At 39.7% G+C, this 22,325-nt stretch overlaps 2 protein-coding genes across 6 annotated transcripts; one reads left to right on the top strand and one right to left on the bottom strand.

Moving 5' to 3' along the window:
* The first annotated feature begins 1,823 nt into the window (after positions 1 to 1,823).
* LOC111840942 (uncharacterized) lies at positions 1,824 to 20,099 on the top strand. Of its 3 annotated transcripts, none has more exons than XM_072718053.1 (13): positions 1,828 to 2,146; positions 5,321 to 5,464; positions 6,627 to 7,011; positions 7,103 to 7,239; positions 8,258 to 8,462; positions 9,367 to 9,408; positions 9,744 to 9,787; positions 11,236 to 11,314; positions 11,704 to 11,835; positions 12,491 to 12,589; positions 13,660 to 13,752; positions 14,041 to 14,149; positions 19,566 to 20,099. In XM_072718053.1, the coding sequence occupies exons 1-13, from the start codon at positions 2,091 to 2,093 to the stop codon at positions 19,589 to 19,591; spliced, it is 1,551 nt and encodes a 516-aa protein (XP_072574154.1). In that variant the 5' UTR covers positions 1,828 to 2,090; the 3' UTR covers positions 19,592 to 20,099. The 3 variants fall into 3 exon arrangements, with proteins under 3 accessions (XP_072574156.1, XP_072574154.1, XP_023662090.2); XM_023806322.2 differs by having other exon boundaries at positions 1,830 to 2,146; positions 11,233 to 11,314; XM_072718055.1 differs by lacking the exons at positions 13,660 to 13,752; positions 14,041 to 14,149; positions 19,566 to 20,099 and adding an exon at positions 12,731 to 13,653 and having other exon boundaries at positions 1,824 to 2,146; positions 11,233 to 11,314; positions 12,491 to 12,609.
* On the bottom strand, positions 14,710 to 21,836 carry LOC111840926 (uncharacterized). 3 transcript variants are annotated; one of them, XM_023806311.2, is made up of 3 exons: positions 21,599 to 21,818; positions 18,565 to 19,164; positions 14,710 to 16,728 (listed from the first exon to the last, which is right to left on the bottom strand). In XM_023806311.2, the coding sequence occupies exons 2-3, from the start codon at positions 19,153 to 19,155 to the stop codon at positions 15,973 to 15,975; spliced, it is 1,347 nt and encodes a 448-aa protein (XP_023662079.2). In that variant the 5' UTR covers positions 19,156 to 19,164; positions 21,599 to 21,818; the 3' UTR covers positions 14,710 to 15,972. The 3 variants fall into 3 exon arrangements, with proteins under 3 accessions (XP_023662079.2, XP_023662066.2, XP_023662075.2); XM_023806298.2 differs by having other exon boundaries at positions 14,710 to 19,164; positions 21,599 to 21,836; XM_023806307.2 differs by having other exon boundaries at positions 14,710 to 19,164; positions 21,562 to 21,825.
* Between the last annotated feature and the right edge of the window lie 489 nt (positions 21,837 to 22,325).

Genomic DNA, 22,325 nt, shown 5'->3' with positions numbered 1-22,325 from the left:
TGCATCAAAAATCCAGAACATTCCTGAAAGAGTGCTGTCACTCTGTAGCACTGGAGCACCACATATCCAAGGTTTAGCTCGCATGTTCTCCTTGTGCTGTCCAGTTCTCCTGCAGTTCAGTTTGCAACATTTCGGCAAGATTTATTAAAAATGCCCCACACATTTTTACTGTCTGCATGTGTATTTTGACCATAAATATGTTACATAAAAGACCTTGAGATGACAACAGGAAAACTCGGTCAAGAAGACTCACTCTAAAAAGAATTCACTCTAAAAACCTCTTTACACAACAATTCTGGCAAACAACTAAATTACAGTAATTCAGAAGCATGAGGTAGCACTCCTCTGTTTCAGGGTCTACAAAAACAGCTCCTTCTGTATGTGATGCTTGTTCAGTTTGTAGATGAATCATCCCTCAGGTGTAATATGGATATATTATATGATAGAGGGCACTTGTGACACAATTCCAATTAGATCACAATATCTGATAATGATATTTCATCCAAATACATGCATTAGTTTAGCTGACACTTTTATCCAAAGCGACTTACAGTGTAACTGAGAGAGCAGGATCAGTCAGTCCCTAGAGCAATATGTGTTAAGGGCCAATGGCAAAAACTGCGGCCAATGCGGGGATTGAAACCACTGACCTTCTGATGACAGGTATAGCATCTTAACTTCCAGAAGCACGCTGCCCGTATAGACTGTGCTGCTCCTTTTATATTTTGATGACCGTAAACATAAAGTGCATCTGTTGATTCAGATAAAATTCTTGTGCCACAATTGATTCTCATGTTTCTTTTTGTGGGGTGTGAGTCATTGCTGCTGTGATACCAGTTGACACTGCTAACGAAACCATAGTTTCCTTCCCTGTCCAGCTTGGGTGACCAGTGCCGACAGTACTCAGGCTCCATACATAAAGGCGCCATAAAAGCATAGTAATAATAATAATAATAATAAGTAAGAATAAGTATGGACATTTTCCAGCAGTGTGGTGCAGGGGGGGACAAATTATTTCATGCTCAAAGTCCAATTATTCCCTACATATTTTATCATTTCCACATAATGCTATGGAGATTGAACACTCACGCATTTGGTCTGGATGATATTTTGAGGAGTCAATTCATAGCTAGACATACACATTACAAGTTATCAATTGTACAGCATTTTAAAAAGCTGCTTCCTGGCACCATGCCCAGGTTGTACCCCAGGCTGCTCTACATGGGATCGGCTAAGGGTCCCCTGATCAGGAAAAGTGGTTGGGAGGATGGATAAAATAAAAAGCATTACATGGCACTTCTGTATTATTACTGTACAAAAAACTGAATATATTTTTATGTTTAAATTGTGCTCTTGTGTTTTACATTGAAATCAATGTTTTACTTATTTGTGAAAACACTATTTTCATGTTTTTCCTCAAACATTTTTTTTCAATATGGCTATAGTAATCTTTATTTATAAATATATTTATATTTATAAATTTATTAATAATCCTCATCTTTTTAAATTGTCAAGAATATATTCTTTCGAAAAGTGCGAAAAAAAAAAGAGAATGCAACTTATAATAATTGCCTGTTTATGAGAGTAAACGTATTATAGTTTATTAAGGACTTTTTAAATTACTTTTATTCCAGGAAAGCTGATTTCAGTTTTCTGCAAAACTGGGTGAGTTTCAAATCGTTTCTTCAGATCCAAAGCAATTCTCCTTCAAAGCAGCTATAAGTGCATGCTGGGAAATGAGGATTGGTGGGGCGCATACATCTTGCACTTTCAGTGGAGAGATTCACATGACCTTGCAGTCTCCTAGAACTAGGGAGGAAGATGTGAAGAACAGGGTTTCAAAGTCCTCAATGAGAACCACATGTAGTAGGTAGGCGGGGCCAGGCGATGCCTAAAGCCAGCCTAGCTGGGAAGAGCCAACGCTCCTGACGTTTTCATAAGGCACAGTTAGATCTGTGGGACATATGCAGCACACTCTCGGATCACTCTGGAAATCTGCTGTGTAGGACTTGCGGAGGAAGAGCAACTCTACAGTTTGATCAAGTTTGTTGGTGTGACACCTTTTAGCAAAGGCACAAGGGATTAAAGACATGTTAAGAGGTGAAAGAAGAGAGACCAGCAAGCAAGGTTTGCAAAACTTGCTAAGGTAAGAGCAGAATGAAGAGAATTTTAAGCTAAAACATTAAGTATGTAAACCGATGAAGTGATATACTTTTTGAGTATCATTTACCTATTGGTTTTTTTAGTATTCAGCATTCGAATGGTGTTTCTAGCCCAGTTAGGACACAGGAGAAGTGTACTGCTTTAAGGTACAGATATGCGGGGTTTATTGAGGACTGATATGTAAACAGTGATGCACCATTTGCGAAAGGTTTTTTTCTGTAGAAAATGTTGAAAAATACTGCAGATTATATTGCATGTGTGTTAGCATGTTGGTCTTGTGTTGGATCTAAGATGTTTCCCCTGAGACTCATGACTGAAGTGTGGGTGTTAGACCGCTGACCTCAGTGAAGGATGGCCCAGGCTGAACGACACCAGGAGCTATACCCACTATTAGCTTAATCACTGTGCTCCCTAATTATGACAGCAGTCACAGCCACTGAACAGAACAGTCACCCATAACTTTTTCAGTGGAGTTTCTCCAGAAACTTTCAGTCAATTACACTGGGCTCTCTCTTGAAGGACTGAGATTAAATGACTATTACAGAACATCACAGATTCGTGAGGAATGCAATGAAGAAAGAAGGAATTATTGTAATATTAAGATGAATGTGAACAGCAAAGCAAAAATAAGATTTTTAAGTTAGTATGCAGTATTTATATATAATAGCCTACACAAGAATTAGGCAGAACTTAGATATTTCCCATGATCAGCTTTATTTCTGCACAGAAAGGAAACTGCTGCAGTGAACAGAATGTTTTAGCACAGAAATCCCCTCAGGATCTGCAACGGCAGAGTCAGCCCAGATGCTCGCGTTGCAGTACAGAACAGCCACACTGCCAGCCAGGCTCACTGGCCCTTTGTTTGTGCTGTCAGACACTGACACAGTTTTCATTCACTGGAATTCCATTAATTAGGGCAGCTCTGCTGTGTTTAACATCACTGCCTTTGATGTTGTGATGGGACTTGGTAAAAGTTCAAATTTGCATAGCAGATAATAGGTTTGGTAGGAAAAAAAACTAATATATTTTCCATCTCATGCGCTTTTTAAATGGCTTATATTTGGTGAAGCAATGCATCCTCTGGACGACTTTAAGTTCTTCTGGAAAACTTTATATCCCAGCAAAGAAACAGAGACGGGGGTGGACTGGATGACATCACTCTCAGCAAACATTCCAGGATTATTACAGCGGCGCTTCAGTAATGAGTCTGTGCTCTTGGCATGAAAAAACACTTAATTTTTAAAATTAATTCTTACTTTTAAACTCACACTTCACATTTCTTCACTTATTACATATTTTACACAATTTCCACTTTTATTCACACAAGATTATGCACTCTGAAACATATAAATAAATTGGATGTGGGAAATAATTTACCCCCTTTATTAGGAAAAAGGCCCAAGAAATATCATTATCACAGTTTCTGAGGTTATACGTAATCTACATAGGCTGAGAGATTTCGACGTGCCGTTTAAGACGCTTTGAAATAAAAACACTTCTTCATTCACTCTCCTCTCTTGCGTCAACACAGCTTAAAAGAACAGCACAACTTACGCTCAGCTTGAGCACTGGTGCTCAGTGAGGGGCAGCCGATAAGGGGCCGCGGAATGTTCCAGCATCCCTGTTAAGGTAGGGAGGGCTGGACGCTCTCCTGACCCCCGCTCACCCCCCCAAGGTGTTAATCTTTGGGAGCAGGAAAAGTAAACTGCCCTTCATTCGCTTGCCTGGAATTGCGGTCTGTTTTAATTTCTGCAACTTATAAGTGTTATATAGTGAATTAAACTGCAAGAATGAACATTTTCATTGCTACAGCTTCATGCTGTTCACTAAATTCTTTTACAATCTTCAATTTTTATAAAAAGTTCACTGCTATTCTATTATAAATGTATAAGGAAATATTTTATGTTTTCTAAGATTCTGTCTAAATTTTAGCTTGGCATTAAGACTGTTTTGTGTCATCACCAGTTTTACCTTCTGTAGAAACAAGATATGAAACAAAGGGCAGATGTGAAATGATGCTGAATTCTACAAACTGGCGAACTGGCATACGGGATACCTTCCCAACTGTGTCAATGATTTATAATATTTTCAGCATTAGTACCATTTAAACATGGAGCTTCTAATGTTGTGAAAACTTAGTACTGATTTCTTATGCTGAAGCTGTTTAGTGTAAAACAAAGGCCAAAGTAAACTTTAGGCTGAAGTCACATTAACACTGAAATGTATGAAAATTCCAAAGCAAAATGTTAAAAATATTATACATATCAAACATTTGATTTCTAGAACTTCCATATCAGAATAATTGTCTTAGATTCCCTGAGTCTGGTGTTGGCCCATTTCCTTTTCAGGAAATAGTGACATTTCCCACAGAAAACCATCTCATCCTTACTTCCTGTCAGCCAATGGGAAAGTCAGGTTAGCAGGCCACCAGGAAGTGCACGTCCACTTTAGCTTGGACCCTCAAACGCCCATTGTGCACATTCTGAAACAGACACGGTATAATTTCCACATCCTTCCAGCTGCTTCCTGGCTTGTTTGTCTTCCTTTATTTAATTTCATTATTTTATTTTTTCTTTTCACAGCCACAATCATGACCTACTTTAGTATCAAAATACAGAGGAACAGAGCTTCAGATGAAAAAAAAATCAATAAAATAAAACTTGTATTCTCACAGCAGTGTGTGATTTTGAGGATATTTATGGACCAGATGTCCATAACTGAAGACAGCAAAACTGGGGAGCTCTCAGTAAATCTGTCTCTTTAAGCTACATGTTTTACATTCCTTTATCTCTTACTGCGGTATAGAAAATTTTGGTTGAGACTGTGGTACCAGAATTACAAGGAGCTCAAAATGTCTTTTATTGCTGAGATCCACACATAAGGTATGACCTTTTGAAAAAATGTTTACCTTCAATCTGATATGAAAAGATAATGTGTTACTAAGTAACAATGCTATATCCCACTACAAAAATGTATGAGACAGTTCAGCGTTTTATCCACTGCAATATTACACATCACCTGCACTCATTGTGACATACATAAAACAATGGATCGTGGCGCACATTATCGTGTGGGAGTATTTGCATCAGTGCACCATGATACCATTAGCTGACAAAGACTTTCCTCACTCAGCTGCTTTGCTCTGTTTCCTTGACAGACTGACAGCTCAGCGCAGCATGGAGGATGCTGAGGAGATTGAGCGGGAGAGGCGGCGCCGGGCCAGGAAGCTGAGCGCTACCCAGCAGGAGCTGGACTGCGGAGAGCCCCTCCCAGAGAGGAATGCACCTCATGATGACATCCTGTAAGATGCAGTGGCTTCTAGGGGTGGGGGATGAGGGATGAGCACCCCTCAGAATGCCTGTTTATGACCCTACTATTGATGCCTTCTTGGGGTAGTTGATTATCAGTATCCGGGGGTGTAAGTTTGGTTTGAACATTAGTAAGGGACCAAATCAGCCCCAAACCCCCACCCCCTAAACACACATGGCGTACCCTAACCCTAACCCTAACCCTAACCCTATCCCACAGTATTGGTAGGGACATGTCCCTAGCATCCCTGCCCAAATCAACACCCTAGGGAGCATCCATCAGAACATCTCTTCATCTATTAACACAGGGACCCCCAGAAAAGGGTCATTAATGGACACTGCCAATCACCATCTTCCTGCAGGGAAGTGGTCTTTAGTATTTTTCTTGTTATCTGCCCCTGAAATAACGTTATTAGAGTTGTGATATTTACTCGATTAAACTTGATTACTCGATTATTAAAAAGCATCGATTAAAAATTTCCTAATTGATTGCTTTGCAATATGGTGGGAGGCAGCGCATAGAGGATGAGCATCCAGATCAATATTAGTTTTAACTACTTGAGAATTCTATTTCAAATATCAGGAATTCAGCTGTAACTAGTTATAATTCAGTTTTAATTGATCTACACTGATCTGATCTGATACCAGAAATTGGTATTTTAACTAGTTACAATTGAATTATAACTAGTTACAATTGAACGTAAGTTGGCATTTTAATTAGTTCGAATTCCAGCTTCCACTGAAATGAATGAGAAACACATTTTGAATTTCACTAACTAAAATAGAATTTCCAATATCAAGAATTGGCATCATGACTAGTTACAACTGAATTTCTGATATTAAGAATTTGCATTTTAACAAGTCAGAACTGAATTTGTGATATCCTCTAGAAATTAATTAAGAATAAAATGGCTTCCCATAATGCTGTGCATCTTTACGCAATCTGGCTTGATTGCACATTAGTGAACGTGTCGTAAACATAGAATGAATATAGTCGAAATGGAATTCAACTGGGCACTTGTGAATAGAAATCGCATTGTGAGGTCAGGGTGGATTCCCAGCCCTAAACAATACCTTTATATTCCTGAAATAAACAGATTCTGGAGATCCAAAGCTGGGTCTCACTTGTCATGCTTTCTGTTTGCCTGTTGTCAGGCATGAGATTGGCTTCAAGCCCAGCTGTCCATCCTCCCAGGATGAGGATGAGGGCTTTGGTGACTGGACCCAGAAGATGGAGAAGAGCAGGCGGCGGGACCTGGAGGAACATGGCATGGCCAAGGAAGGAGGAACAAATAGCAGGCAAGGCGGGCCACTTATCGGGCGGAAGATCGGCACTGAAGCCCCACCAGCGGAGCAGGTAGATGAGGAAGAGCAAGTGAGTAAAGGGAGCATGTCAAGGAGGGTGCATGGCCAGGAGATACTGAAGAGGGTGGAGAGGATAAACGACCGCAAGGAAAAAGTGCAGGAGGGACACAGAAATGAAGACACAGAGCCAGGCATGACAGAAGGGAAGGATCCAAGAGCCCACCAGAAGGAAAAGGTGCCCAGAATAATGGAGGCCTTTTCGTATTTTATAAACAGTAAATTACTGTGAAGGAACTGAGACATTGCATTGTATGCCCCTTGTTTAGATTAAAGGAAACCGGACAGACATGAAGATGTCATACATATCCAAAGTCTATCTGCAACAGGAAGGAGGGCAGACTGACAAAGGTACCCATGAACAGGAAGTGACATCACAGGCAGCTAAAGTGAAAAGAACGCTGAGGTAATGTGTATCAAAAATCTATTTCATTTTGTTAAAAGACCATTTATTCTATATATTTATTCTATAGATATGTAGGCTTACTATTGATGTTAATGCGTAGAGTTAGTGCTCTTGGCAATAAAAATGCTTATTTTGTATAAGCACATGCAGTTTGTTAAAGTCTTAGGTTACCAAAGCAAATTATGTCTTAAGGTATTATTCTGGGCAGTAAGTATATATTTGCTCAGAAAATCACTATTCAGCATTGGTATACATATAAATAAAAAGCTAGCTGTGTTATTGGTAGAGTTCAACAAATAAATCCAGCTGTAGGTCACATCAGTTTCCAGTAGAAAGTAGAAAGATTGATTTATTATCAAACATTCCCATATACTGAAGATTCTGAAATGAATGGGAAACTCAGTCTCGACGTAAGTACGGTATATTAGATGTTAACTAGAAATATTGGAGTGACTTGAGATGTTTCGGAATGGCTAAGCTAGCACACTGACAAACATCCATCAATCCAGCCATCCATCTTCTGTACACTCTTGTCCTATTCTGGGTTGCGGAGGTTTGCAAGGCAGGGCAAAACCCAGGATGGGGCAGCGATCCATCACAGGCTAACATAAACAATCCTGACAGTTCTTAGCACAGTATTGTCAACTGTCATTAATAATTTTGCCCAGTGAGTAGTGCTGCAGTCTCACACCTCACTAATGGGGATTTCAGTTATGTTCGTAGCGTTTCCTTATTTCTATAAGTGCTGCAGTTTCCTCCCACAGCCAATAGACGTGCAACCAGGCTAATTGATGTCTCCAGATTGCCCACAGTGTTTGAATGTGTGGCCTGTTCAGCACCTTCCCCGGTTCTGTGCTGCCTGCCATAGGTTCCGGCCCCCTCGTGATCCTGTTCAGGATAAGTGACCCAAAGATGGATGTGATGGAAGTTAAATTAAGTTATGTTATGTTCCTACCCCTTACGAGGTAGATGTGCTGTCCGGTTGTGCCAACCTCCCCTTTGTGTGTGTGTCTGCCAGGGGCATGAGCCTGAACCCGGAGGGAAGAACAAGGATGGAATCCTTCCAGGAAACTGGGTACAAGCTGGAGCAGATCCAAGGCAGCCTGCAAGAGAGGGAGAACACGGAACGGGAGAGGGAGGAGCAGCGGGCGATCGAGACCGAGCTAGAGGGGCTGAGAATGAGGGAGGAGGAAGAGGAACATCAGTGGCACATTCAGACGGGGGTACGCGTCGAGGCACATGTGAACACGCAAACATACCCACGTGCAAACACAGGCAGGCGTGTGCACGCACCCACATGAGTGTCCCCTCTCAGGTAAATGGAGTCCATTTCACGGTTACCTTCAGCAGCTTACAGAGGGAAGAGTGCAGCCACCGTTAGCCTGTTTGCAGGAGACAGGGAATCACGGAGAGTGCTCAGTACTGCTAGCACAGAGAGAGGTGCCGTTCAGTCCCCTGAGCTCTAAGAGTCCCACCTGAATGTATTCTGACTCTCACATGCACATTCATACATCATCTCTTTCACTCTGGCTCCCTGTACGTTTTAAAATTCTTCAGTGTTTTTTTTTTTGCTTTATTTTTATGATGCATGTTCTGCTCTTTTTCAGTTTAAATTTAATTGTTAATCTTACCAATGAGCTAAGACAATATAAGGAAGAAAAAAAAGATCCAATTTATGCATTAATATGCAAAACTTCACATGAGACTGCCAAAGAAAAGAATACTTATGTTATGTTTGTGTTGGTGTTTGCTCAGCCACTGTTTGCACTTACCATCTAATATATGCTGAAGCTGATCAGCAGCACAACTTAAGTAATCAATACCTCATGAATTTAATTAACTAATTAACTGAATGAATTACCTGAGCTAATGGTGAAATTTAACAGTCACTCTTGTGAAATTCTTCTTACTGATTGTTATACTATTATTTATTTGCATATATTCCAAAACCGAACTGTGTTTTTCTGAGCAGATGTACTGCCCAGATAAATAGCTTTAAGCATAAATTTCTTTGGCAGCATGAGACTTTTGCACAATACTGTAAGTTGATAAATAATGCAGTACCAGTCGTACAGCACTTTGCCGTCCATGTTGTTGTTAATGTTCTCCTACTCTGCATGATTTCAGAATGACATTGATGGAAGAGTGATGGAGGAGCCCTCATACTCGGTAAAGTCCCATGTTATCCCAACTCAAATGTACTGCCTGGGGAGTCAAATCCCTTGTATTCAATACATATGTTGTATTCCTTGGTGTCCTTCCTCCCAATTACTTTAGATTGCTTTATCCCATAATTAATGCTTTTCAATAATAGGCCATAAGAGGCAATTCAGTTTAAAATGCAGTTTAATTTTAAAGTGTATTGCACTGCATTGAGTATATGTAGCCTCTCCTTAGCAAAGTATTATTATTATTATTATATAATGATATTTAATTATGATAATAAATATTTTTTTAATTATAATGAACATATTAAGACTACTCAATAACATTCTCTTTTATAGATTACAGAGAGGACAGAGTCACTGAATAGATGCTTAAAGAAAAGGTGAGCTTGACTGAACGAGATCAGTGTTACATTGTTTATGAAATGTAATTATTTATTTAGCAGATGCTACATAAAGTCAAGAGCATCCAGGATACACAAGAGATCAGCTTGCAGATGAGGACAGAGAAGGTCAGGGGTCGGGTGAGTTAGGTGAGGTGTTTACAGATCAGATTGGTCTCGAGATGTTTCTTTAAGGTTGGGGGGACTCTCATGTATGAGCTTTTTCCACCATCAAGAAAGCAAACATGAGAAACTCCACCACACTTTGGTGGAGAGATTTCCAGGAGGTATTAGCTTAGTAACCAAAGAGGGCTACACCAGATGTAAGTGATGAGAAACTTAAATGGAGTAGGTGCTATTTCATTAACGGCTCTAAAAGGCCGCACAAAAGACTGCGAGAATCATAAGGGAACCAATGAAAATAGTTTGTGTAGTTCGGGTTGGGGGGTAACATGAGAGCATTTGGCCCTGAAACTCAGGCATTTTCAGTAATTATCTTAATTCCAGCAGTACTAGTGCCTAGTCTGCAGTACTTTGTTATTAGTTATTGCTAATAAGGTTACAGGATTGCACTGTTCCAGTAAGTAGAAGCTCCAAGAGGAAAAGGATCTTCTAGTTTTTAGCAGTGAATAGGGAGCAAATAAACACCAAGAGATAACAGCAGACATTATACTGCATGCTGCTCTGAAAATATGCTGCAATTTCTTCTCTGCTCCTTAGTTTCATTGTGACATTGTACCTTGATCCCATTCATATCAGTGATCTATAAATAATACATAAAAGATGACATTCCTTAAATGCTCTTAAATCCCTTAAAAAAGTTCTCCCATCTACCACTGAATTTGAACGTACTGTGTCCTGAGGTGGTGTAACCTCTGAATGCATTTGTTTTTGTCCATATTTTATTAAACATATAAGGTGCATTTTTCCCCTAAACTTTAATAAATTTGGTACCACTTTACAGTAAGACTACCCTTATAAAATGTTTATGAATGGTTTATAATCAGGTTATTAATTTGGTTGTAACACTTCGTAAATCATTAATAAACAATTATAAACAAGTTAACAGTTTTCTATTTCTATTCTATTTCTTATAAATTACTACCGCCTTATTGTAAAGTGTAAATTTTTATATGAATATGCTGTTACCAGGCCACACGGTCATGTGATTGACACATAGTTCTGTGGATGAAAATCATTGAAAATCAGAGTGATCGTTTGCATGTCTTAATGACTAATGGCCTTTATCACGGTCAATGATAACAGAGCCTGACACCGCAGTTCATTTGAGATGAAGAATGCTGAGCAGTCTTTGAATGTATTACATTAACCATGTGAAGAAGAGATTCCTCCCTTGGGGAAGCGCTTATGTGTTTCAGTTTTTGCACACTCATTCTATTGTTGAAGTTCACAGGATCTGATAGTCCAGCCTTGTTTTAAAACAGTAGTAGCTTTAAGAAGATACAGAACCCTGGCTGCATCTCAAAAATCGATGACAAAGTGGAGCAGTATACTCATGCCATTGAGGTAATCCTCCTATAGTGTTCCTCTTAATCTCAACAAAGTAACGATGGGCATGACAGTATTAGTCTTTGAAAAAGTTATTTCTTTAATCTTAAATTTGAAATAAAATTTCAATCTGAATAAATATCAGTCCTTGTCAGAGTATTTGCAGCAGCAGCAGCAGTAGAATATCAAGGTCTGTAATCTGTAAATGTAAATGATTGTAGTTAATGGGAAACTCAGTCTATTCTCTGAATGTGTATATAAATCTCACTAACTTTCCATTATTGCTGGAGTGAATGTATGAAATGTTCCATGGTTGTGAAAGACAGTCATGCCTTTGGTTTTATACTTTTATACTATACATAATGTTGGCAAAAACACAATTGCTTTGTTTTTTCCTGGGATTGTAGAGCTCCTTAAAGGAGGCCAAACAGGCACCGACAGACATGACCAGCCCCCCAGAGCCTGTGGCCGCCAGGAAGAACTTATTCGAGGCTGGAGATGCCTGGAACCCAAGCGTCACCAAAGGCTCCCCATCCAAGGCAGGCCTAGAACCTAGAACCTTCACCAAATGTCAATTTAATGACCTGTACTGATTACGCATTATAATTTTGACTCCTCAGAAAACTCTAATGTTGAATCTCCTTCTGTCCCAAAATTATATGCAAGGGAATACTTTCCTTAAATGCTGGAGAAGCAGCACACCAAAGCATCTTTGTGTTTCTTATTTCAAGGATTTGGAGAAGGCAGAACAGGACAGTGCTTTATTTGCAATGTTCTGTTCATTATTTCTGATTACGCCATAATAGCTGAATTGCTTCACTGATTCTTTTCCAGCATTCATTTAGTAAATAATGGCCTACATATCTGAGTGGTTTATGTGAGTAACCATTTCAGTCCCACAAATATGACTTATGTATTATTAGAATGTGCCGTGTTCTGAGGTAACATGGCAGGGCAGTAAGTAGGGGATCACCTGGGTCGGGATGCAGTGCCATTGCGAGACACACAGACAGTTTTATCTCAGAATCCCGCTCACATTCCTGCAGTGACTCCCGACTGCTGAGCGAGCGCTCAGTCCCGGAGATTGAGCAAGCGAGTGAGTCGGCGAGAGTGGGAGGCCAGCTGGGGCGGGGAGTGCAGGGAAGACGCACATGTCCCTGTGCCTCTCCTAATCGCTGCCATCTGTGTTTGTAGGATGCGGAGGCTCTGAAGGTGGGCGTGACGGACTTGATCACCCAGTGGGTGAAGGGTAACCTGGACGAAGGCTCCAGAACCTCTCCCCCAAAGCCAGCTGTAGGTCACATCAGTTTCCGGTAGAAACATCGATAACCTGCTATCATACGTGTCCATATACAGTAGATTATGAAATCAATGGAAACTCCTGTGCAAAGTGTACAAATCCATCTTCTCTGGCCGTGTCCATGTGCCCTACAGTGTCTGTCCTCTCATTTCCTCCTATATCTGCTGCTCGTTCTACCCTCCTTTCTTCAAGGTAATAGTGTCCTGTTTACTGTCTTTAGTGGTTTGATCAGTGTTTTTACCTTTAGTTTCTCATATACTTTTTATCACAGTTTATTATTCTGGTAGTCTGTGATAACCGGGATTACAAGAGTGCCAAAATAATTGATCGGCTGCTTAAACAGACCTTTGACCTTTTGAAATTCGTATTTTTCTGAGTATACAAAGTGAATTGAAATTTTGTTTTAAATTTGTTGCATCGATATAGCTAGATTAAAAATGCATGTGAAGAGTAGGTGTGACAATGAAAAAATATAGGTGAGATGCATAATAAAAAAAGCATTGTAATGCCTTTAATAGCGGGCCTTTTCAGTGCCTGTTCTGACCTGTTGAGGACCCCACAATTTGACATAAGGCTCTTCCCTGGAAAAGGATGTCACCAACTGTAGATAATTTGCTTTTTCCAATTTGTAAAGAGATCAGCACTTGATATGTGACATGTGCCAGCCCTGCTTTGATATGAGAGCAAAGATGTTGAACGTATTTGTTACATTCATGTATAGTATGAAAAAAATGTAGTGGGAGAGGATTTAAGGTGGTTTATAAAAACAGACCAATGTGAATAAAGGCGAAAATAGATACTTTCAAATCGTATCCTCAAAACTACTGTAACATCTGTTCTTTTACTGCTTTCATTGTCACAATTTCCTGTAAATATACAAAAAGGCAAATCGTATCTATGGTAACAAATGCTAGTAGTATTTACTAATACTGCTAACTTATGGAAAAAGGATCATAAAGCATCACATCAAGGTCTGTTCTTTAAGTGTAATAAGACCCTTTATTTTATTTTTGCTATGTGACATAAATACCAGTTTGACGACCACTTTTTGTTTTTTTCTAAGGAAGTGAAATATGGTGAAGTGTTGCACAAAAAGAACCTCTGGGAGACTCTAGGGGACACTTCCTGCTTTGGGAAGGCTGGACTGGGTGGAAAGGTATAGTAAGGAATATCACATGGCATTTTCAGAGCAAGTCTGAAACAGCCTGAGGATGATGCTGGGAAACAGCTCCACCTAGAGTCCAGCTGGGAGTACTGCACAGTTCGAAGAAGTGTTCCCATTAAAGTTTCACTTACTATAGATAACCATGTCTTAAAAATAATGTAGTTACTTAAGAATGTTTTTAGGCTAATTATGCTAGATAATGCATTCAAAACTTTTGGTTCAGAGAGAGTTTCACTTTAAATGATGCATTATTTATGTATGAATTTCTTTACTTTTTAGGGTCCCTGCTCTACAAAGAGATACAAGTTTGTTGTGACAGGCCATGGAAAGTATGAGAAAGTCCCTGTCAGTGATGACCATTGCAATGCGTGCATGAATGAACAATCAGGTAAGGAATCCAGAGCTGGACATTAACTTAATCAGATGGAAGAAACTGGTCTTGAAGTTTATTTCAGTTCTCTCATTTGGAAGCAAGTTCTTAGAAAGAAGGTCCTTTTGTTAATGTGAGCCCTATCTCTGCTGATTAGATTAAACACCACAATATTTTACATTTGAAAGTTCTGTTTTCTGACAGTACAGAGATGTCAGGGGAAAAAACAGAAAGGAACATGATACTTCGTTATTATAGAAATATTTTTCAGATGGCAGACATATATCTGTCAAGTTATTTTATACAATTTAATTTATTTAAAGATTTTGCATCAATCAAAGTCAGGAATCTTATACTGCAGTAACAATAGAGTTTTTGGTTGGAAGGATTTGTAGACTCTCAACTTGATACAACAACATGAAGATTTTCACATTATCTACAGCAAGTGAAAGAAAAATCAGCTGAGCTTGTGACAGAGACTGCTATTTCATGCACCTCTCACTAGCGATGTTTTGGCGTTATACCAAATGACCATAATATTTTCTAACAAGTAATTAAAATGCAATAGACAGAAAACATCCAAATAAGTTTTTTAATATACAAAAAACATGCATACAGAAACTCGATAAAGCAGAAGCTCTGGATAGTGTCATATATCACCACTGAAGGATGTTGGTAACAAGCATCTCCACTCACTTAGGGATATTTGCATTCAAAACAATGTACCACACAGCATTCTTACAGGCTGGGTCTTCCATGTGGGGACAGCCAGCAGACAAAACTTTAACTTTAATCCATGGCATCATTCTAATCCCTTGAATTTCACATCTGACTGCATCTGTGTTCTATAGTTTGGCTTCTGCACAGGGACGTCTGACATTCCATAGACTGTATTATTGATCTCACATTGTAGAAGAAAAGTAACTAAGCAGCAATTAACAACTAATCAACCATGTTGATGTTTTCACCATATAATTCTTTATTCATATTTCACTAGACCCAGCAAGCACATCACAAGGTATTGAACCTTAGACCTTCCTTTGACCTTCACTTCCTGCCCCACTCGGCTCCTCCTCTGTCCCTTTTCTGACACCTCGCACTGAAATACCACCTTGGCCTTTCGCTGTTGCTTCCGTCTCCTCATTCATGGAATGCTAATGAGCCTGGTGAACGAGTCCTGTCCAAAATGTTCTGGAGCATCACGGAAGATGCCACATCCATGTGTGACAGCATGACATTAAAGCATGAATACATAGACATTCCCTTTATTACTTTATATAATAGTATGAATATCATTTATGCATAAGGAACATCTATATATATTTTTGTAATTTAGTATGAAGTAATATGTATGAAACAGGAAAAGGAAAATGACTCCTGGAATTTAAAACAGAATGCTATACTTTTGAAGTTTTTGTCTTGATATATTCTTTCTATTCTGGTCCATCTTAAAGCACAATAAACATTTCTAAATCTCAAAAGTGATTACCCATCAGTAGTTCAGTGTGTATATAAAAATTTTATATATATATACACACACACACATATATATATATATATATTTTGCTTGACCCTATCAAACATTTAACCAAGATGATGCCATGTGCCAGCATAATTTTCTTTGTGTAACGCCAGTTTGCCAATAACTTCCCTTCGATACCATAAGGTTATGATCAATCAATTAGAAAATACCTTCTTTTGTAGACATAACAAAGAATTCTGTAGCCATAACAAAAAAATGAACTGCAATTAAAATATGAAGGCCAAATAATTTTTATGAAATATTACTTGCTTCATCATTCTGGTTTATTTTAACAATATAAATGTAATTGTGATAAAAATCAGATGTCTGTGGTTTTTAAATGTGCAAACCCTTTTGCAACTCTATTGAAGTCCTTTGGTTCCTCCTCTTGAGATTTACGATTCAAAAGTCCCCTTTCGAACACCGCGGCAATTTTTGTAAGTGGTCTTGATGCAGCTTCCTTCAGCTTTCTGGCATCAAACCGTGGACTGTATAGGAGGAGAGGAAGGCGATGCACAAACGACAGCGATGGTTTTTGGTTGTCATTTGGCACGTCTTTTTTCTCTGTCTTGCTTTTTGTCTCATTGATATGTTTCATGATGTTCTCTTTGGTAGAGAACATTTGGAAAAGGATGGCATCCCACATTTTTAGGGCCCTGGGTCCATTCTGGGTCCCAGAATGCTCGCAGACTTCTGTGGACATTTCTTGAGACTTCTCTGGTTTGCTGTTCGGTGCTTGTAGTTTGGACTCCTCAACTGGCTCAGGAAATTTCGGCTCTTCTGGTTCCACTATCATATGTTTCTTAAGACGTGTCCAGCCACTGAGTTTGGATTTCAGACCCTTTGGTTTTTGGGGCTCTATAGTTTGAGATTCTTGTTTGGAAGCTGAGGTGCTTGACTCTTTCTTCTGTGCAGTCGACTGTCTGTTTGATGCCTCAGGTCTCGCTGTCTCTTGTGAGGTTTCCTGATTATGAACTGCTGCAGTGCTCACAGATTTACTGGCTTCTCCATGTCCAATTACTGGTTGACTTGAGGGTTGACCCAAGCTCAAGGAGGTCACTGAATTTGCAGGATCCTGAGAGAGACAAGCAGTAATTTGAGCACTGGGCACAGATTCTTTGACACTTGAAGATATTACAAGGGATACTTCAGGCCTATGAGACTCCTTGGAGTTTTCTGTGTGTTGTACAATGCTTGGCTCAGTTACAGTTTGACTTGATTCCATCCCAGCTTCATCTAAACCTTGAGTAAAAACTTTCCCTTTAGAAATCTTAGCTGCCATGCTGTTTCCACCTGACTTAAGTGTTTGCATTTTGTTGCTAATTGTCTGTATTAAATGTTTGGCTTTATTAGCTATTTGTGTTTCTGAAATTGGTATGTTAGCTAGTTGTCTTTTCATAACAAAATTGCACTGTTTTTGTATTTCAGGAGAAGTTTTATGTTTTGGAATTTCAAAACTTGATGTGTTAGTCTGGTGTGTGTTTGTACCTACTGGCCTGTATTCCACAGCCTCTGAAGTAACCATCTGAACATTTTGTGCTCTATCAAATGGTGTTTTTGCAATTTTTCCTTCCTCGAGACTTTGTCCTTCAGGTAGTCCTGCACCCTGTGTCAATCCCTTCTGAGTTTTGGATAGCATTCTTTTTACAGCTTCAGAAGAGGTAAATTCGGCCACCACACTGGTTTGGCTATGGGGCATGGGAAGTTTCCCTGTTGGATTTGGAGATGCAGTGGGATCTTCATTTGGAGTTGTTGCTGATTTTTTTTGCTTTTCATTGGATGACACAGTAGAGTTCAGTATTGCAGGTGAGGGCTCTTGTGGGATCTCACAAGCAGGGCTCTGAGAACATGGTGTGTCACACAATTTGGGCACCTCAGATGTAGATGCCATTGGTTTAGAAATGCTGTAAGTGGGGGAACTGCTTCGAATTCCACCATAAGCAACATAGTCAGCTGGAGTCAAACCATAATATTTTGATTTGGATTTGGTCTCATGTGCTACTGACCTTTTATATACCAAGGAAGGTATAGTAGGTTTACATGTGTGAATAAGAGTATTGACATTTTCAAATCCACATATATCAGTAATAGTATTACATGGGTCAGTTCCATTCTGGCCATCTTGATATGTAGTGTGAGTTATAAAATTATTAGCAGCTTTTACTGGTGTTTGATCTCCAAGTTTAGTTTGCAGTTTAGGGAATTTTGGGATCTGAGTCTTGGAAGTTGAGTTGAAAGATATTGCAAAAGGCGAAACCTCATTTACATAATTTTTTGTAGTTAATTTTCCATTATAAGGTCTTTCCAATGAATTAGAATGAACTGAACACATATTATCATACATGTTGTTACCTTCCACTCTTGATGTATATGTTGAATATTCAGATGTGCATTCTATTGATGTTGATGATAAAGAATTTCCAGTTTCATTTTCATTTGTTTTGTTAGTGCCAGACGTGCATATTTCAAAACTGGATCCTTTATTGACAAATGATGCTGAAGAGGTTGAATATGAAAAATGGCTTGCTCTTGAGACTTCACAAGTAGGCGATTTTCTCTGGGCAAGGAAATACACTGGTGTCTTCAGCTGCTCTGAAAGAGCTCTTGTTGGCAGAAATTCAGAGGTTGACGTTGTCCCTCCTTTCATTTCGGATGTTGGTTTTGTGCAACTCTTAGCTGGTGGTAGCCCATTGAAAGCTGTGCTTTCGGCTTGATCTTCAAAGGTATGGGTAGTAGGATATTTAACAGATGGAGATGCTTTTTGAACATTATTCTCCACTTCTGGGGTGGAGAGTAAAGGCTTAGTATATTGAACTGAACTTGGGGCTAATGGTACAAGCTGTGTATGAGTTAGAATTAGGGGAGGAGTTTGTGATAAGGTTTGAACTGGAGGTGACGCTATTTGACTTACCATATTTGTAGAAGCAGGTACTTTTGGAACTGAAGCTTCAACTTGAATTATTGGGGTGGTAGTGGGTTGCAGAAATACATTTTCTTCTGCTTGGATTGAAGTTTGCAAGCTGGAAGCTGTTGGAAGAGCTGAGTTTGGGTGAGCTGAAGACTCAGCTTGCAACAATGACGTGAAGTTGTGCAGCGGGGCCACCTGCTGGTGAAAGGAACAATCTAAGGATATGTGCTGCTTTGGGAAAAGCACTGTTGTCTTGTCATACTTCGCACTTTGCATGTATGGGTAAGGAGACGGTGAATGCTGATGAACGGGTTTCACTGAAAATCTGGGGTTCGAGTTGATGCCATAGACAGGATCCGGAGTTCCTGAAGGAGTTGAGTGGTCACTGTGCTCCAGGTCAGCGCTGGCTTCGCTTACAGGAGAGAGGCTGGAGCGGAAAGGGACAGGCGTCTGCAAGGCCTGATGGGAAGACTTTTTCTTGCCGGTTTTCTTGAGCAGCTTCTGGAGCTTGGCATTGTCCTTGCCAGGTTTCGGCATGAGTGGTGGACGGTAATGCTGAGAGAGTCCATGGCTGCCATTGAAAGATGTCAGCATTTCAGTCTCCTGAAACAGGAAACACACACTGACTCAGATCTATACAGTGAGGATTCCCATCATCTTATTATTTAATATAGGTGGTCCATCATATGATGCTGTACCTGCTGCCCATATAACAGTGTTTGCTGTTTCTGCAAATGGGAAAGCTGATTTCAAACTGTGCCAGAAATATACTTGTCAGGAATTATGTATCCAATTTCAAGAGCTACTAGCTAGCAAATTATAAATGATTACAGTATTAAATTAAGATTGTTTGTCGAGTCATACATTAGCTGTGACCCTAAATGGTTACTGGAATGGGGTCAATGGATGGATGGAAAGGAGTAAGGAAGAGAGACTATGTTTGTTATAACCTGATTGCATCACTGCTGACACTGCTGATCTCCTGTGTTTGCACTGCATTTCAGGTGGAACATGCCCCGAACACTCCTGAGAGCATTTCACTGCATTTCAGGTGGAACATGCCCCGAACACTCCTGAGAGCATTTCACTGCATTTCAGGTGGAACATGCCCCGAACACTCCTGAGAGCATTTCACTGCATTTCAGGTGGAACATGCCCCGAACACTCCTGAGAGCATTTCACTGCATTTCAGGTGGAACATGCCCCGAACACTCCTGAGAGCATTTCACTGCATTTCAGGTGGAACATGCCCCGAACACTCCTGAGAGCATTTCACTGTCAACGTTATTGAGCCTCATTAAGTTCATTTAAATATTCTACATGTGAAATACCAACATCTCTGTTACTGCCGACAATATCCTGTAAATCTCTCAACAAATCTCTCACTTAAACGTTTGTATTGCAGCCTATTTGCCTTGTTTCCAATTTCATTGTCATTCTTGTAGTTGCTGCTGACTACAAAAATACATAAATATATATGCATGTAAATGATGTTACAGTTATGCTCATTTTTATATTAAAACACTTTTGCCTGAAAATTTGTCTAGATCTGCTTAATTCATTCTATTTAATTCTGTTTTGTGGTCTATTTCTTAGCAAGTTGGTGTAGGTGACATAGATGCCTCAATTACCATAATTCAGATGCATGGATTTATAGTTATGTTTGCTGCCCCTGCTGGAATGCATCCAGAAGGCCAGGACCCCCTTTCAGTGTGGCCCCATGGAACGTGAGAGGGGTAGCTAATTTAACAGTATCTAAAACCAGTGCCACTCTTAGCCCATGTGGCATCCTAGGCAAGCATCACCGCTGGCTCCCCCTATCTGTGGAGAAGTGAAACTGACTTAGGCCCTAGGCCTATAGTATTTACCAGCCCTGTCCAAATCTGATGTTGGATTCTGGAGTTTTTCTCAGCTTAGTTTTATGGAGAAGTAAGGTACAGCTGCTCAATAGCTCCCTCTGCAGGTGAGCTGCATGCATACCTTGAGCCACATATACAAAATATAGTTACACCAAATGTTTCTCTTGAAGCACTGATGCCAGTTTTATGTTGAACTTTCTCAGCCCGTTTGTTAAATTGCAGTTTTTTTAAAATAAAGATAGTCCATGTTGCTGCTATTATTATTGATTTTTAATTTTAATTGTTTATCAATAATACAGACCAAAGGTCTCCCAGAATTAAGTGCATATCAAATGTATAACAAAATGCTTTATCGAGGTTTTCAGGCTAAAAAGTTGAAGTCGTTTCCCATGCATGCTCATAATATTACAATTTCAAATTCTTCTTTAACTCCCAAAAAATATCCATGTAGACCCACTGTTTAGAATGATTTACATGGCAACCTGTACACCAATACATGCTGAGCCTGATATGTGAGAGGGGGTCAACCTTTTAAGGCCAGTAGGTTAGATGTTTGGGTCGCACCCAAACTTGAAGTTTAAAAGAGGAAGGGTTAATAATAGTTTACCCACATATACTAATGTAAGGTTGATTCTAGCTTGGGAAAATTAATTTTATGTACAAGCTGTTAAAATATAAGAAATATCTTTGTTGCAGCTAAAGAAGATTTTTTTGTTTGTTTTTTAGAACTTCCCAAGTAGATATGTACAGATTATTAACAGGTTACTCTGGATTCCAAAGCAAGGACAGAAAAGCTTTTTGGTTGAAGATAAAAGCATGCAAATAGCCTGAATATCTTACAAAGTTCCGAAGGCTGAAGGAAACATATGACTTATCTGCAATCTGGAATATTCTTATTGCACCGAGGACATAGCTAGTGGTCTGTGAAGCATTTGTTGTAAATAATATTGCTAGTGCAGCGTTACAGTTATGAAAATCCAGTGTCATGTTTTCAGAGCTTGGCGCTTTAAATTGCATGTCAGCGGAAGCCTATGCAAACGGAAGGCTGGAGAAAATGCGAATAATGATTTACCTGGGTGAGTGCGAGTCAGCGGAAGCCTATGCAGACAGAAGGCTAGAGAACATGCAATTAATGCTTTACCTGTGTGAATGCTGCCCCGGAGCTTCCGGCTACTTGCCTGAAAATCCCGTTAGTGTCCGGCCGGGAAGTTCATCCGACGCCCTAACCCACCTCAGATGGAAAGCACCGTCTCCATGCCTCTCCAAAAATAAATTCTGAGACTTTCTTCAAAACATTTTCCACTTTGACATTGACACAGGACTGTCAGCAAGCTAGTGGCTGTTCAGATGGACCTTTGGTGATGTGTATCTGTAGTCACTGCATCCAAGTTTGTTTTCTTTTCAGGCTAGTGCCCTCTGCTGGAGACAAGGGAGCCACATTCATGCCTAAAGTTAATCTATAGGGACTGTAATATGGATTTGAGGGCATTTCAAGAAGGCTTTCTTCATTGTGCCTTGGTTATTCACACAGCTGTGGCAATACACCGGGAATGAACAGGAAAGCCGAATGCACTAGCTAACCATCCACACAATACCTATAGAAGCCAAAGCGCTGTTTTTTAAAATACGAAATTCCCTCAAAGTCAGAAAACGCTTGTAATACTGATGTATACGTCTTATTGTGAAATGTGTGCAGCTGTGCGACTGTGAATGCCTCACGTTAAATCCAATCTTGTGTGTCTTTTTATCGACTAAGGACCGACTCTGACCCCAAATGGATGAATGGTCATTTAAAATGGAAGTATGGATTCATAGACAAACTGGGATATATAGTGGGGGGTCACGTCAGGTGAAGAACCGTACACCTTCTAAACATGCCTGTCTTTGCAGTTTAAATCGCCTTCA

The sequence above is a fragment of the Paramormyrops kingsleyae genome, chromosome 11 (assembly GCF_048594095.1).
Source record: "Paramormyrops kingsleyae isolate MSU_618 chromosome 11, PKINGS_0.4, whole genome shotgun sequence".
Lineage (NCBI taxonomy): Eukaryota > Metazoa > Chordata > Actinopteri > Osteoglossiformes > Mormyridae > Paramormyrops > Paramormyrops kingsleyae.
This window is presented reverse-complemented; position numbering and strand designations above follow the sequence as displayed.